Raw genomic sequence first — 12117 nt, forward strand, 5'->3', positions numbered from 1 at the left:
GGTAAGGGCGGGAGAAAGGGGCCAAGGGGACTCAAGGGAAGGGAGGTAGGTGGTGGCAGTGGTGGGCAACCGCTGTGAAGCGCTGGCCCCCTACCCTACGTGGTCTTCCGCATCGATGGTCCTGGCCTGGCATGGCCTGGTCCCCACTATCCCTGAACGATGAGAAAGAACCCATTGGATCTCAGGGAGGTGCGGATGGAGGGTTCCCCCTGCTGGAGGCTGCAGAATGGCGGTCCTGTTTCAAGCAACGCGGGGGGTCGGATTGGGTGGGGTCTTGGAAGGGAGCGCTTAATTTATTTTTGAAAAGGTTTGCGAAGGGTGGCCCCGGGTGGATGAGTAAGTTAAAATATTTCCTTTTCCTTTTCCCTTTCCTCTTATTTTTATTTATTTTTATTTTTTATTTTTATTTTATTTATTTTTTTGCTGTAGTTACATGTACTTGTTTATCACAAATATTAATCCAGTTTACCCCCGTTCAAAATCATAGAGCCGATCTGTCTGCGTCCGGCGAAGGGGTATCGGGCAGCGAAAGGGGGTCAAAGTGTCGAAGCTAGCCAAGGATCTCCACTCTGCGTGTAGTTTAGCGTCCCAAGAAGAAATGTCCTTCGGCGTTTAGCTGTAATCTGCACGCAACATATTCCCTACTTCTAAATATACTCCGTACTGACTGAAGGGACAATGCGCGTCCCAGCAGGGAGGAAATAGGCCGATGATCTTTTCCGTTAGTTTCACATGCCGTAAGTGAGATAGTGAGGTATTCCTACCCTCATATCCTTGCCGGAAGCTATGCCAGTTTTAGAGGCCCTAGCTAGATCTCTGGCATAGGATAGGGCTAAATCAGAGGGAATCTGGGGAGGGAGGGGGTTGGTGGGTGTGGGCCGCGTTTGCAGCGCCGGTCTCCTTTTTCATTACTCCTGTTATTTTTTTTTTTATTTTTTTTTTATTCTTGCCAAAGGGCCGGGTCGCCCGGGAATGATTCGTTAGGATTGATTTTCAACAAATGCGGGATTCTTCCTCGTATATTTTTGTTGCACAGGAGCGTGCATTATTTTAATTTCTGCCTGTGGCCTTCGGGTCAGGGTTTCAGGATCCTAGATTGACTTTGATGTCTCTTTGTTGTCTTTTTTGGGGGTTTGGTTTGGACTTTCTATCTGTTCGTTCTCCATCAACCTCAGTGAGGTCAAACGCGGGACCGCTTGCTGTCTGGTAGTTAACTAACTACGTACCTAACTTGCCCCTGTTAGAGATTTAAGTTGCCGCACGGCCCGCTGGGCGCTCTCATCTCTGCCCAATAGAGAGCGAGTTTAGCCGCTGCGCCCGGCTGGTTGTTGTGGGGGGTTTGGTTTCGCTGCTGACCGTCGCTCAGTCTGAGCACATGAACGCCTAAAGATATACCTAGGTATCGTATGTATATCCAATAATAGACAGATTGGCAAACTGAGGAGTATTTTGGTTGGTCAGTATCTGTGTTCGCTGGAGACCTCTTGACCGCTATGAAAGTACTGTACCCATTCAACCAGGCGCTAAGGTCATCGACTATGATCGTCGCACTGAAGAGACCCCTATTTTGGAGATTGAATCAAGTTATGATCAAAGCGGTATAAAGTATTCCCACATTGGTGTGATTGTCGAGTGAAGAGGGGAGAGCATGATGGTGTCATTCATCATAAATATATCTGCACTATATCACAACACAAACGGAGTAGTGTATTGTGGGTTCATTTTGGCTAGGCAATGGAAGACTTGGGCATTTTACTGTAGTCGTTGAAGCAACTCTGAAATTGTGAGCAGGTACAGATTATACATCATCGGTTACCTACATGCAGTGCATGATTTGAATACAGAACTCGTTTATCGGCAAAAATAGAAATTGTGGCAATTCTAGAGCTGCTTGGGTGAGTATGAATGCATAGTTTTAATGTTTATGTGCTCAAGAAGGCTGGGCTGGCAGTTAGTGTTTCAGCAGGTTCCATATGTAATACAGTGCCTGATAACGCGACACCAAGGAGTTTGAAGGGGAAAATGCAATATGCGATAAAGCATCCGTACCGTACCACCGCCTGGAAACGAAATGAAAAAATGAGGAATGTAATAGACTGTAAAAATAATTTGTCTGCGTGGAAAGATCTTTTTAATAGCTCAGCAAACATAACAAGCCATCTTCATCCTGAGTAAAGTGCGACTACCCCGGAGTCAGGTCTTGTTCGGAGTGAAGAAAATAGGCGCAGTGTGTCCACCTTAAAGTCTTTGGTGCATCATCTCTAATGCAAATGAAAAGCAACGAATTTTTGCTCAACTAATATGACTGGGTATATCATGACTAACCGCTATCCGTGAAGTGTAAAAAAGAAATACGACCGCTCATAATAAAATGCACAAAACACATCTGCCCACGGGGTCAAAAATCTTTTGACTTGATGGCTAGCATTAGCCGCCCACAGGGTTATTGCCGCTTTGCCGTAAAGCAGACACTTGCTTTCGGAGCTCCAGGAAAAAGTCCTTTCCATTGACCATACAATTTGCTGCTGTCTCTCAGTAACTGTCACTATCTGGCTCTCCGGGAGGGATGAAACGTACGTCTTGAACCCCACGGACCACTGGCTGCCCGTGAATTATTCACTTCCTTGTCAGTTGGTTTATAGACGAGCGGAACTGGTTTATGACAATTTAATGAGCTTTGGTATTATATATGAGGAGGGAGTACTGTAAACAGGAGCTTGATGTTTTGTTTGTAACTCACCACGCGAGCCGACATTCTGATATCCTATACCGATCTCAGCAATCTAAAATCTATAAAATGCCCTCAGGTTTCGTGTTTAGACATGAGAATGAATACCTTGCTTGAGCGCGCCTTTCGACTCCGCAGCGTTGAAGGATTTCACGGGAATATGCTGTTCCTGGGGAGGTCCCCCATGCAGAGGGCCCCAGGAATTGGTCGCATTCGCGTTGTTTCCATAACCCCGGTGTGGGTGCCGATCTTGCTGATGTCCTCCTAGCGATCGGTCGCGCAGGTTTCCGCCTTGGTGTCGCTGCCCATGCTGGCGATTCTGGTCTAAGCCACGCCCACCGCGCCACCTGGGAGGAAAGCTTTTTTGTTAGCAAGCCCAGATTTCAGTGAATTTGTAGGAGGCAAGTTGATACACACACATACCGATCGTCACCTGCGCCGCTCATTGTGGCACTTAGAGCTCGTTGAGAGAATGGCTTGTCAGCGCTGGGATGCGCAGAAGTCGGAGATGAGCATCTGATGCTCACAGCGTCAGGTGGTCGCGCTAGCCCTCGCAACCACTGGCGCTATCCTTAATACAGTTAGTTGGGCTTTCATGATCAAGAAACCTCTCGTCTTCGGGCCAAACCGCGTCTAAAACGACAGAGAGACAGACAGAGCTATCAAAGCTGCCAAACCCGTCGCATCTGGCGCGGATATCTTTCCTATGCGTGGCTGCACCGCTTTGGTAACGGCTTGGCGTTCATATGTCGCGCTACGAGCATTCCAACGTTTACATTCATTCGCCCCTTTGCAAACCAAACTACCACGAACCCCAACCACTATTGAAGGCTCGTGACCCCACTGCCTAAGCTGCGATTTACGATTATGGCGCCGCTGGCTTCCTCAAAGAGAACACTTAACCCTCGAACTCCTCGACCGCAACCGAAGGTCCTCAGAACTAGCCAGACTGAAGACCCAGCCGTCAACAGTGAACCACCTCCAAAGAGGCGGAGGTATGTTCCTGGGGGGCCAGGCGGTGGAGGAAGATATGTTGACGTTGATGGGAATGAAACGCCTGCGAGATTAATAAGGGAAATGCCTTCTTCGAATTATACGACTCCTCGAGTTCGACCTGTGCGCGAGCCTTCCAGCAACAATGTCGTGAGGCGAACCCAGCCCACCACCCCTCCTGCCTCTAGTCGACCCAGGCGCGAAAAAAATCAAACGCGAAGGTACAGTTCTGCTGCTGCCGCGGCCCTTGCTGTTGCGCAAGGTGATGGTTACAAGCCTAGGGAAGAGAGGGGTTGGGAGGAATTTCATCCGGACCTTGATATCGATGTAAAAATCGCCGTTTTCAGCTCCGATGAAGTCGACGGAATCAAACCAAGCTCTACGCTCCCAAATGGCCACTCAGGCAGAGGAACCGATGAAAGCGGAGATAGCGCCGTGGAATTATTACCAAATGCCTCTACTCCCGTAAAGCGACGACCAGGGCGTCCACGATTAAGTGAGACCTACACAAATGGGATTGGGACGCCCAACGGACCGAAAATTGTACCCCCTCCTGGACCTAATCCCCGCGAGAAACTTACCTTGCCTAAGCCATCCTTTGTCCTTAAAGACCCGTTTCTTCCCTTCGAACAGAAGGGTGTTGGACAGCAGAATTATGTTGACCGCACCATGGCAAGCGTTGGTTACCAAGAGAGTGATATTTTTCTTCGTCATGAACGGCGATTAATTCGTATGGCCGAAGGTGCGGCCGAGGAAGATCTGGATCTAAGCCCATCGACGCCCGTTGACGGTGAGGCCAACACTACTATTGGAAATATTGGAGTTGGAAGGGTGGAATATGATATGGATGAACAAGATGCCAAATGGCTGGAGACGTATAATGCGCAAAGGAGGGAGGAACAGTTTGAGCCTATCAAACCTGCTGTTTTTGAGATTACCATGACCAAAATTGAAAAGGAATGGCATGCCTTGGAGAAGCGTATACCGAAACCAAATCCTAAACCACCACAAACACAACGGCCACGCTCAAGCTCTGCTGCTGCTGTTAACGGCGAACATGCTGGCCCTGGGGAAGAGCAGGATAGCAAATGTGCAATATGTGACGATGGTGATTGTGAGAATGCAAATGCAATTGTCTTCTGTGATGGGTGCGACCTCGCGGTTCATCAGGAATGTTATGGCGTCCCTTATATCCCCGAAGGCCAGTGGTTGTGTAGAAAGTGTCAACTGATTGGCCGTGGATCCCCATCGTGCATCTTCTGCCCTAACACCGAGGGAGCCTTCAAGCAAACGAACACCTCGAAGTGGTCACATCTACTTTGCGCAGTGTGGATACCTGAAGTCTCCATTGGGAACCCATCGTTAATGGAACCGGTAAATGAGGTCGAGAAAGTTCCCAGAAATCGTTGGAAACTTACATGCTACATCTGCCGACAAAAAATGGGAGCGTGCATTCAATGCAGCAACAAAAATTGTTTTGTTGCTTTTCATGTTACTTGCGCAAGGCGGGCTCGCCTATATTTAAAGATGAAATTAATACCGGGAGCTCCGGCAGTCATGGAATCGAGCAGCTTAAAAGCATTTTGCGACAAGCATGTTCCACCGGACTGGAGAAGAGAACACAATACCGATGCTGCCACTGCAGAGGCCTTGGAATATTATCGCAACACGATGCAAGGCCGAAGGTGGGGCGATAGTCAGGCTGCGGCTTTGGCTTTGGGCACAGATTCACAAGACGGGATTGACCCTGCCGGGGAGGACAATCGAGCGATTACACCTCGGATTACACTTACAGTGGGCGGAAACAAACGCAAGCGCACTCTTCCAAAAACCATTTGGAAATTACCTTCCGGAGCGCCAGTTATTCCTCAAGTCGTGTTGAACAGTGTCATCGCGTCTCTACAGCGGTTTACGGTGCGACAACGGAAGCAGTATGCTGAAGACGCCTGCAAGTATTGGACCCTGAAACGAGAATCTCGTCGGGGTGCAGCGTTGCTTAAACGGTTGCAGCTCCAACTTGAAACTTTTTCATCCATGGAAATGACAAGACGTAATTTTGCGGGAATGGGAGTGGCCGGAACTGTTCGGCTCCAGCGTAGGATCGCATTTGCGGATAAACTCTACTTGGATCTTGACAGGGTTAGGATGCTGTGCGACGAAGTGAAGAAGCGGGAGCGAGAAAAGCTCAAAGACGCGGAGATACTGCGCAGCATAGTTGATTTGGTTTATTTTCCCATCCCTCCGATGCTCTGGCCAATGCTTGAGAAGGCATTTGCGTACGTATACTATATCCCTGCGAATATGTGTCTTTCTTGATCGCTAACATTGCTTATAGGCTCGACGGGAAAGGTGCGTTCCGTCTCGGGCTACTATCCATTCGGTCAAAATTAGAGCAACGAGCATATACCTCGGTTTCATCATTTTCTCGTGATCTTGCCAACGTCTTCACCTCCGAAATTGGGGTTGATTCTGTGGGTGATACAGCTGAATTGCAAATGCAGATCATGGGACGGGCCCCAGAACTTAGCTTAGAGCAAAGGGAAAAACGAAAACTTGCAAAACGGATCATCAAGGCGATACAGCCAGCTTTGGAAGATTCTCTGAGGAAGGAAAGCGAGTTGAACGGGAAGCCTTTTGAAAAGGAACTAAGAGATTTGGATGCCTTGTTGGAAGATAGCGTCCTCTCGCAGAGGGGTTCATTTGTTGCTACGCCCAGGGAGACGACAAATGACGTTAAGACTACGGAGCGAGATCCGCTGGTTAACGGGATAAAGACCAATGCTGAAGTCGATCAGGCGGATGCACAAGAACCCGCCGCAGAACCTACAGAACCTCTGCATGCTGAGCCTGAGAAGCAGGCTGCGCCTGGGGATAAAGATGTTACAATGGTCGATGTGAACGGGGCAACGAAAAGTGGTCTCGACAAGGAGGTTTTGGGTTCGAAAACGAATGGGGTTGTCGTAGCAACTTCTACTAAATTATCTCCCGTACCTCAGCCTACAGATACTTCTTCTTCTCGTGATATACAAATGGTCTCTCCCGCCTCCCCGGCTTCGCCTGTTAATTCTCTGGCTGGCAAAGAACTACCTCCTTTATCTCAAGGTGGTATACAGTGGTATATGCAGCCGTTCGATCCTATCGGGACTACCGTTCATGAGGAGAGATGGACTGGTCGGGAAGTGCTCAGAGGGATGAGTGAGGAGCTAAGCGAGATCGGCGAGGACGAGCTTCGGAATCTTGTCGGGGACGAGGCTCCCGAATACGTTTCAGATTTTCCAATCGCGGGTCCTGAAGTAGGACCTAGCGGCGACGTCGCTAAGGATACTGCCGCTGCTGGTGCCTTGAAACCGAAAACTCACAAGACCCGAAGGCGATGGAAAGGTTTTAAAAGATAAATATACTGGACTGGACGGAGTGATATTAGGGGTTCTAAGTTTCTAGGCGTTGATTTATAGTTCATCTGATTTCATTTTTATTTTTGTGTTTATTATTTTGGTTTTCCCGCTTTTGTTTTTACATACCCACATGTTTACTAGGATTTATGGTATGTGTGCAGGGTTAGGATCTTATGATAATTATGGTCTCAGATTTATTCAACTAAAGGGGTTTTCGGGTGCCCGGTAACTGTTTTGTAGAGATTGTGACTGTAAGTTATTTCAATCATTCCATCAAGCTCTAGCTGGTTTTTTTGCCTTTTCTTTAGACGCCAGAGCCGCACGGCTGAATTGGGGTCTCGCTCACGTCGAGATGACGCTAGTCTTTATCAGGCCACCACTTGAGCCGCCAACGCGCTAATGGTCGTTCCTTCTTCCCAGCTCCAGATTTGCTGTGACCGTCGCTCTTATTTTCTTTTCACCTCACCTCGCTCTATCAACAAACCCCCAACAGCGTGGACTAGTTTTATTCTTGTTCCTTTTGTGTATCTCATTTTTGCTTCTGTCTTCTTCTGAAGAGGTTTGCTTTGTCGACTTCCGGTTTCTTCCCTCGTCTTTTAGCTCTGCCACTTGTGAAATCCGACTCTCAACACCTTCGCCACTCTTCATACCCCGTCCATTTTTTTTAACATATCTCCTCTGATCTCCATACAAACCGATGGCTACTATGGAGTACGAAGCGGAGAATGGTCGTTTTGATGGTATGAGCGAATACATGCAAAGAGCTTGCGTGATCCCGAACTAATTCCTGATCTTTTCAGACGAGCCCCGATTCGATCGCGATCGTAGCGCCTCTCCAAGAGGCAACGGGAGAGGTGGAGCTCGGAACCGAAGCATGTCTCCAATCGGCCGCGGTGATCATCTCCGGTAAGCTCAGTATGGGCTTTTATTTTACTTAAAACAGCGGGAGTTTCGTGGGCTAATATATCGTCCTAGCGTACCCCAAAATGATCGGGCTATGAAAGGAAACGACGACGATGAAGGAAGCGTCAATACTGGCTCTAATCTTTTCGTTACCGGTATCCACCCACGACTTACTGAATCAGACGTATCTCGCCTCTTCGAGAAATATGGCGATGTTGAGAACTGCTCGATTATGGTTGACCCGCACACAAAGGAATCGCGCGGTTTCGGTTTCGTGAAGATGGTGACTTCAGAGCAAGCGGACGCGGCAAAGGAAGGCCTTCAAGGTGAAGTCATCGAAGGGAGAACTCTTAGCATTGAGAAGGCTCGTCGTGGCCGCCCCCGAACGCCAACCCCTGGGAAATACTTTGGTCCGCCAAAACGTGGAACAGCCTGTATGTGTTTGAAAAATCTCAAATGTAACGTTTATCAACAACCGCATGGCTAACTTATAATGCAGTCGGTCGTGGCCCGCCCCGTGGCGGCCGTTACGACCGTTATGATGACCGTCGGGGAGGATATGGCGCCAGTGGTGGCCGTCGACCAGATGATAGCTACCGCTACGGCCGTTATGATTCGTACAATGAACGTAGTCGGGATTACGGTCGCCGTGACTTCCGCGACGAGCCATCCTACCGTGGTATCGATCGTTATGCGACATCAGGGGGACGCGAAGGAGGCCGTGAAGGAGGTCGTGAAGACAGGTACGAGCGTCGTGGTGGCGGTGATGACCGCCGTGGAGATGATCGTCGCGCTTACTACGATCGCGACGATGCTCGTTCACACCATTCTGCCCCATTTGCGGATGCCCCACCACCTCCCCGTGAGTCCCGTGATCCATACGGAGGCCGTGGCTACGAAGGCCGTGGTGGAGATGACAGGTATGGCGCCAGATAGGTAGGTATGAAGGATCAAGAAAGCTTCAAATTGTGGCCCGGCAATGACCATTGGCCACTTTTTGGACTGCTTTCTTTCTTCTCCACTTTCTTATTTTTCTCTTGTTTCTATTATTTTATTTCTGTTCCTGTATTCCACGAATGGTTTAATGTCACTACCCTCAATTGAGGGTCAAGATCGACGGTTACGGCGGCGCTTCTCTATTTTGTCTCCCAGAAAAGTCAACTTTTCGCGCATACATGGTTTGTCGGCGAATACGGAAAACATTCTTCCAACCTCGTACGATATGATCAGCCCCAGGCTAACTTGGTGTTGAGATCCCGTCTATATGGTTTTTTTCCTTCTTTCTTCTCGCACGGATATCGCAAATTGGCGGCGGATTGAACAAAACAAAAACAAAAAACAATATGTCTACCTGTAATACCCTCGGTTTTTCTTGTGGTCAGCACTATTCTTCAGTTTCAGCTATGGTCGTTATCGCTATTCAACTTTATTCGCCGTATCACCTCTCATCAGCCCCAGGTAACGACTGTCCCAAGAGTTCGCCCAAGAGGAGCAGAGATGTCAGCTCAAAGTACCACAGAAAAACTTTCCGCCTCGCGTCTCAAAAAAGCCAAGGTTTCATGGAGTCCAGCACAAATCAGTCATCATGACGCCATGTTCGTTACTTGTAGCCGCCATTCCTTTTCGGTTTCTTTGATAATATTCACCTGTGATCACCCGTTCAAGACCGCCGTAAAGATTGTCTGTGTACCGCGGTAACTGGCCAAGCCTCTGTCTTCTTACGTGCCCACCTTCCGCTTTTTTGCCAACCTGTTCGACTTCGTACAAGCCACATTATAGGAATTCGTCATATAATTAAAACTGCAGTGCATCCCAGTCAAAACATTTTATGCTTCATTGTTTTCAGCAGAAATAGCAACGAACTTCCAACCCAAACAAAATGGTAAGTTGCAAATTTGACATGTCGTGCTAACTTTTTTTCACTTCAGCTTTTTGGCCGGCGAGCCCTGTCAGCCTCGCTAGCTTCGATGATAGTATCAAGTTTTACAATACCCGATAAGGATGTTGATTACTAACGCTATTCTAAAGCCTGAATTCGTTGTAACTCCTTCCTGTATCTCTTTAGAATGGGAGGCATGAATGATAATCGCCGCTCGAGTATAATGCAAAACACACTCCTGGTGACTTCCTTTCGCGGCAGATCCACCTTAAAAAGATTGAGTCAAGGAATGAGCCAAGTCAATGTGGAAGACAAACCCTTTCGCCAGACAGACAGGAATTTATACAGATATGGACCAGTTTGACTAAATCCTCGACCTGTCTCCGTTACTTGCGGATTGTGAGGCGTCTGTTTTGTTTTCTGAGACCAGGACGTCAGATGCGAAGCAAAACTGAACTGAACCCCGCCTCTCTTAAACTTTGCTACTGTTTGCAGGCTTGCATCTAATCTGACTTGCTTTTTCCCCCTTATTGAAAGCTACAAATATCCCACCTAATTTCATGATCCATCTACTAAAGTCAACAGAGATCATCTCACTTCCCGGATCATGATCAAAGAATGAGTCCTATCAAATGATCTCCATAACTAATAGAGTACAGAGATAAACTTAAATAGAAGAAAAAATGAGTATTCAAGTTCCCTAAGAAACCATAAATCAATACATGGTCAAAATTTCACACAGCGCCGATTCGCCGCGGACCTGAAATTTCCCGTTTGTATGTTTTTCATATATCGTCCTAATTATGGTTGCCGTCGCAAACAGAAGTCAAGCGAAATGAGTAATTATCGCTAGCTCTTCTTTCCCATTACTTCATTACTTTGAGCCCATTATATGTAGTCCATTTGCGAAAGCCGTCCCATTTCGGTTTGTTACGAAATCGCATTGTAAAGTTGCATATGGCACGGAGTCAGGAATCCAGGGCCCTGCTATTCCCCAGCGCGCATTTAGAGTACAATTTGCAATTTGAGATATACCTGCATCGAGCACGAATATCCGCCTATTCATTCCTCAATTTCATTGCTCTTTTGTATGAGATATTCGCCTAGGACGCGTAGGGGATTCGAGGGTCTGTGTTAATTTCGCACCAATTGTTAGTTTCTCCAGTGCACATAATTGACAAACACAGAAAAGGCGGGAAAAGAAACATTTTATATATATATAAAAATATATTTATTTATAGACTCGAAGTCAGAAGGGGGAAGGAACCGAGAGAGGAGAAGGAATAGAGCAGAGGGAAATGGCACTCACTGCTCTTTCGCGAGAGTTTTCATTCCTTCTAATAAATACGGCACGATCTTTTCGTTCATGTATACACGCGCTGGTGCGCCGCCTGGACGTACTTGGGGTATCGGGGTGGTGGATGCATTGTTGCTATTGTTTAAGGTGGAGGTATTGGCCAAGGGAGCTGTAGCGGTAGAGGACGTAGTAGGCACGGAAGGTTGGGATTGGGGTTGTAGCTGGTCATTGCTCATCCCGCCTCCGGACATGGCGATGTCGCGCTTTTCCTCTTGGTTTGATTGCTTAACAGACTGGGAGTGGGTGCTATTGAGATCGGTTGGTGCGGGTGGGTGTTGCGGCGGAGGAGGAGAGGGCAGACGAGCAGTTTCTTCAGGAAGCTGTTGCGCGGGCTACGTTCAAATATTTAAATTTATGGTGGGGAATTCTGTTAGCTTTGTTGCTTGTTGCAAGCTTCCTGCACTGTTTGAAGCCTGCGCATTTCGAATGGCAGGAGGATGAGATGTGCAGAATAATGGGAGAAGTTGACAATTGATACACTATGGGTACGTCTCTCAAAGTCTGCTTCCCAAATGCATATGATATTTAGTTTTACGTACAGAATCTATGTTCCTCATGGTCGCGGTAGTACTGGTAGACAGAGGTGACAGTGATAGCTGCGATTCCGCGCCAAGCTGTGGAGTTGAGTGGGACGACCGAGACTCGTTGGCCGGCGGGGGAGGAAGAGGTGAAGAGGAATAGGGCTCAGACTGTGTAGCTATCGGAGATTGGTCTTTTGGTGCCTCAGCCATGCCGGAGTAAACAGGTTTATGCCATTATCGTTCCACTTGTCGCATCCCTTGCCGCTTCATCTTGATGCTGGTTGCATGAAGGTTTGAACCTCGCTGCAAACAATACAAACAACCATTTCCAAGGTTTGTGG

At 47.9% G+C, this 12117-nt stretch overlaps 4 protein-coding genes across 6 annotated transcripts; 2 read left to right on the top strand and 2 right to left on the bottom strand.

Moving 5' to 3' along the window:
- Nucleotides 1-1714: 1714 nt before the first annotated feature.
- Nucleotides 1715-4104, bottom strand: BDCG_01617. 3 transcript variants are annotated; one of them, XM_045417139.1, is made up of 6 exons: nt 3384-3408; nt 3152-3294; nt 2837-3075; nt 2741-2764; nt 2578-2652; nt 1741-2522 (listed from the first exon to the last, which is right to left on the bottom strand). In XM_045417139.1, exons 2-6 carry the CDS (start codon nt 3172-3174, stop codon nt 2428-2430), a joined length of 456 nt encoding a protein of 151 aa, XP_045279663.1. In that variant the 5' UTR covers nt 3175-3294; nt 3384-3408; the 3' UTR covers nt 1741-2427. The 3 variants fall into 3 exon arrangements, with proteins under 3 accessions (XP_045274037.1, XP_045279663.1, XP_045279664.1); XM_045417138.1 differs by having other exon boundaries at nt 1715-2522; nt 3152-4104; XM_045417137.1 differs by lacking the exon at nt 3384-3408 and having other exon boundaries at nt 1833-2522; nt 2837-3087; nt 3152-3292.
- Nucleotides 3596-7116, top strand: BDCG_01618 (NuA3 HAT complex component NTO1; the record flags this gene model as incomplete). The annotated part of the gene is made up of 2 exons (XM_045417140.1): nt 3596-5997; nt 6057-7116. 2 exons carry the CDS (start codon nt 3596-3598, stop codon nt 7114-7116), a joined length of 3462 nt encoding a protein of 1153 aa, XP_045274038.1.
- A 91-nt stretch (nt 7117-7207) lies between these two features.
- BDCG_01620 (uncharacterized protein) lies at nt 7208-12067 on the bottom strand. The gene is made up of 4 exons (XM_045417142.1): nt 11795-12067; nt 11208-11587; nt 9232-11027; nt 7208-9155 (listed from the first exon to the last, which is right to left on the bottom strand). Exons 1-3 carry the CDS (start codon nt 11984-11986, stop codon nt 10961-10963), a joined length of 639 nt encoding a protein of 212 aa, XP_045274040.1. The 5' UTR covers nt 11987-12067; the 3' UTR covers nt 7208-9155; nt 9232-10960.
- BDCG_01619 (transformer-SR ribonucleoprotein) lies at nt 7346-10603 on the top strand. Its single transcript, XM_045417141.1, has 5 exons — nt 7346-7367; nt 7479-7856; nt 7917-8022; nt 8092-8453; nt 8519-10603. The coding sequence occupies exons 2-5, from the start codon at nt 7814-7816 to the stop codon at nt 8953-8955; spliced, it is 948 nt and encodes a 315-aa protein (XP_045274039.1). The 5' UTR covers nt 7346-7367; nt 7479-7813; the 3' UTR covers nt 8956-10603.
- Nucleotides 12068-12117: the final 50 nt, after the last annotated feature.

This window comes from Blastomyces dermatitidis, assembly GCF_000003525.1.
Source record: "Blastomyces dermatitidis ER-3 genomic scaffold supercont1.2, whole genome shotgun sequence".
In the NCBI taxonomy this organism is placed as follows: domain Eukaryota; kingdom Fungi; phylum Ascomycota; class Eurotiomycetes; order Onygenales; family Ajellomycetaceae; genus Blastomyces; species Blastomyces dermatitidis.

What these genes read in the sequence shown, in the direction of transcription:
- BDCG_01617 (XM_045417137.1), bottom strand. Translation starts at nt 3,174, where the DNA reads ATGAGCGGCGCAGGTGACGATCG. An exon ending in AGCGGCGCAGGTGACGATCG is followed by an intron (nt 3,088 to 3,151) that starts GTATGTGTGTGT and finishes CTAACAAAAAAG; the next exon opens with CTTTCCTCCCAGGTGGCGCG. An exon ending in TCAGAATGTCGGCTCGCGTG is followed by an intron (nt 2,653 to 2,740) that starts GTGAGTTACAAA and finishes GTCATAAACCAG; the next exon opens with TTCCGCTCGTCTATAAACCA.
- BDCG_01619 (XM_045417141.1), top strand. Translation starts at nt 7,814, where the DNA reads ATGGCTACTATGGAGTACGAAGCGGAGAATGGTCGTTTTGATG. An exon ending in GGAGAATGGTCGTTTTGATG is followed by an intron (nt 7,857 to 7,916) that starts GTATGAGCGAAT and finishes TGATCTTTTCAG; the next exon opens with ACGAGCCCCGATTCGATCGC. An exon ending in GGCCGCGGTGATCATCTCCG is followed by an intron (nt 8,023 to 8,091) that starts GTAAGCTCAGTA and finishes ATATCGTCCTAG; the next exon opens with CGTACCCCAAAATGATCGGG.
- BDCG_01620 (XM_045417142.1), bottom strand. Translation starts at nt 11,986, where the DNA reads ATGGCTGAGGCACCAAAAGACCAATCTCCGATAGCTACACAGTCTGAG. An exon ending in CCATGAGGAACATAGATTCT is followed by an intron (nt 11,588 to 11,794) that starts GTACGTAAAACT and finishes ATTTGAACGTAG; the next exon opens with CCCGCGCAACAGCTTCCTGA. An exon ending in AAAACTCTCGCGAAAGAGCA is followed by an intron (nt 11,028 to 11,207) that starts GTGAGTGCCATT and finishes AAATTAACACAG; the next exon opens with ACCCTCGAATCCCCTACGCG.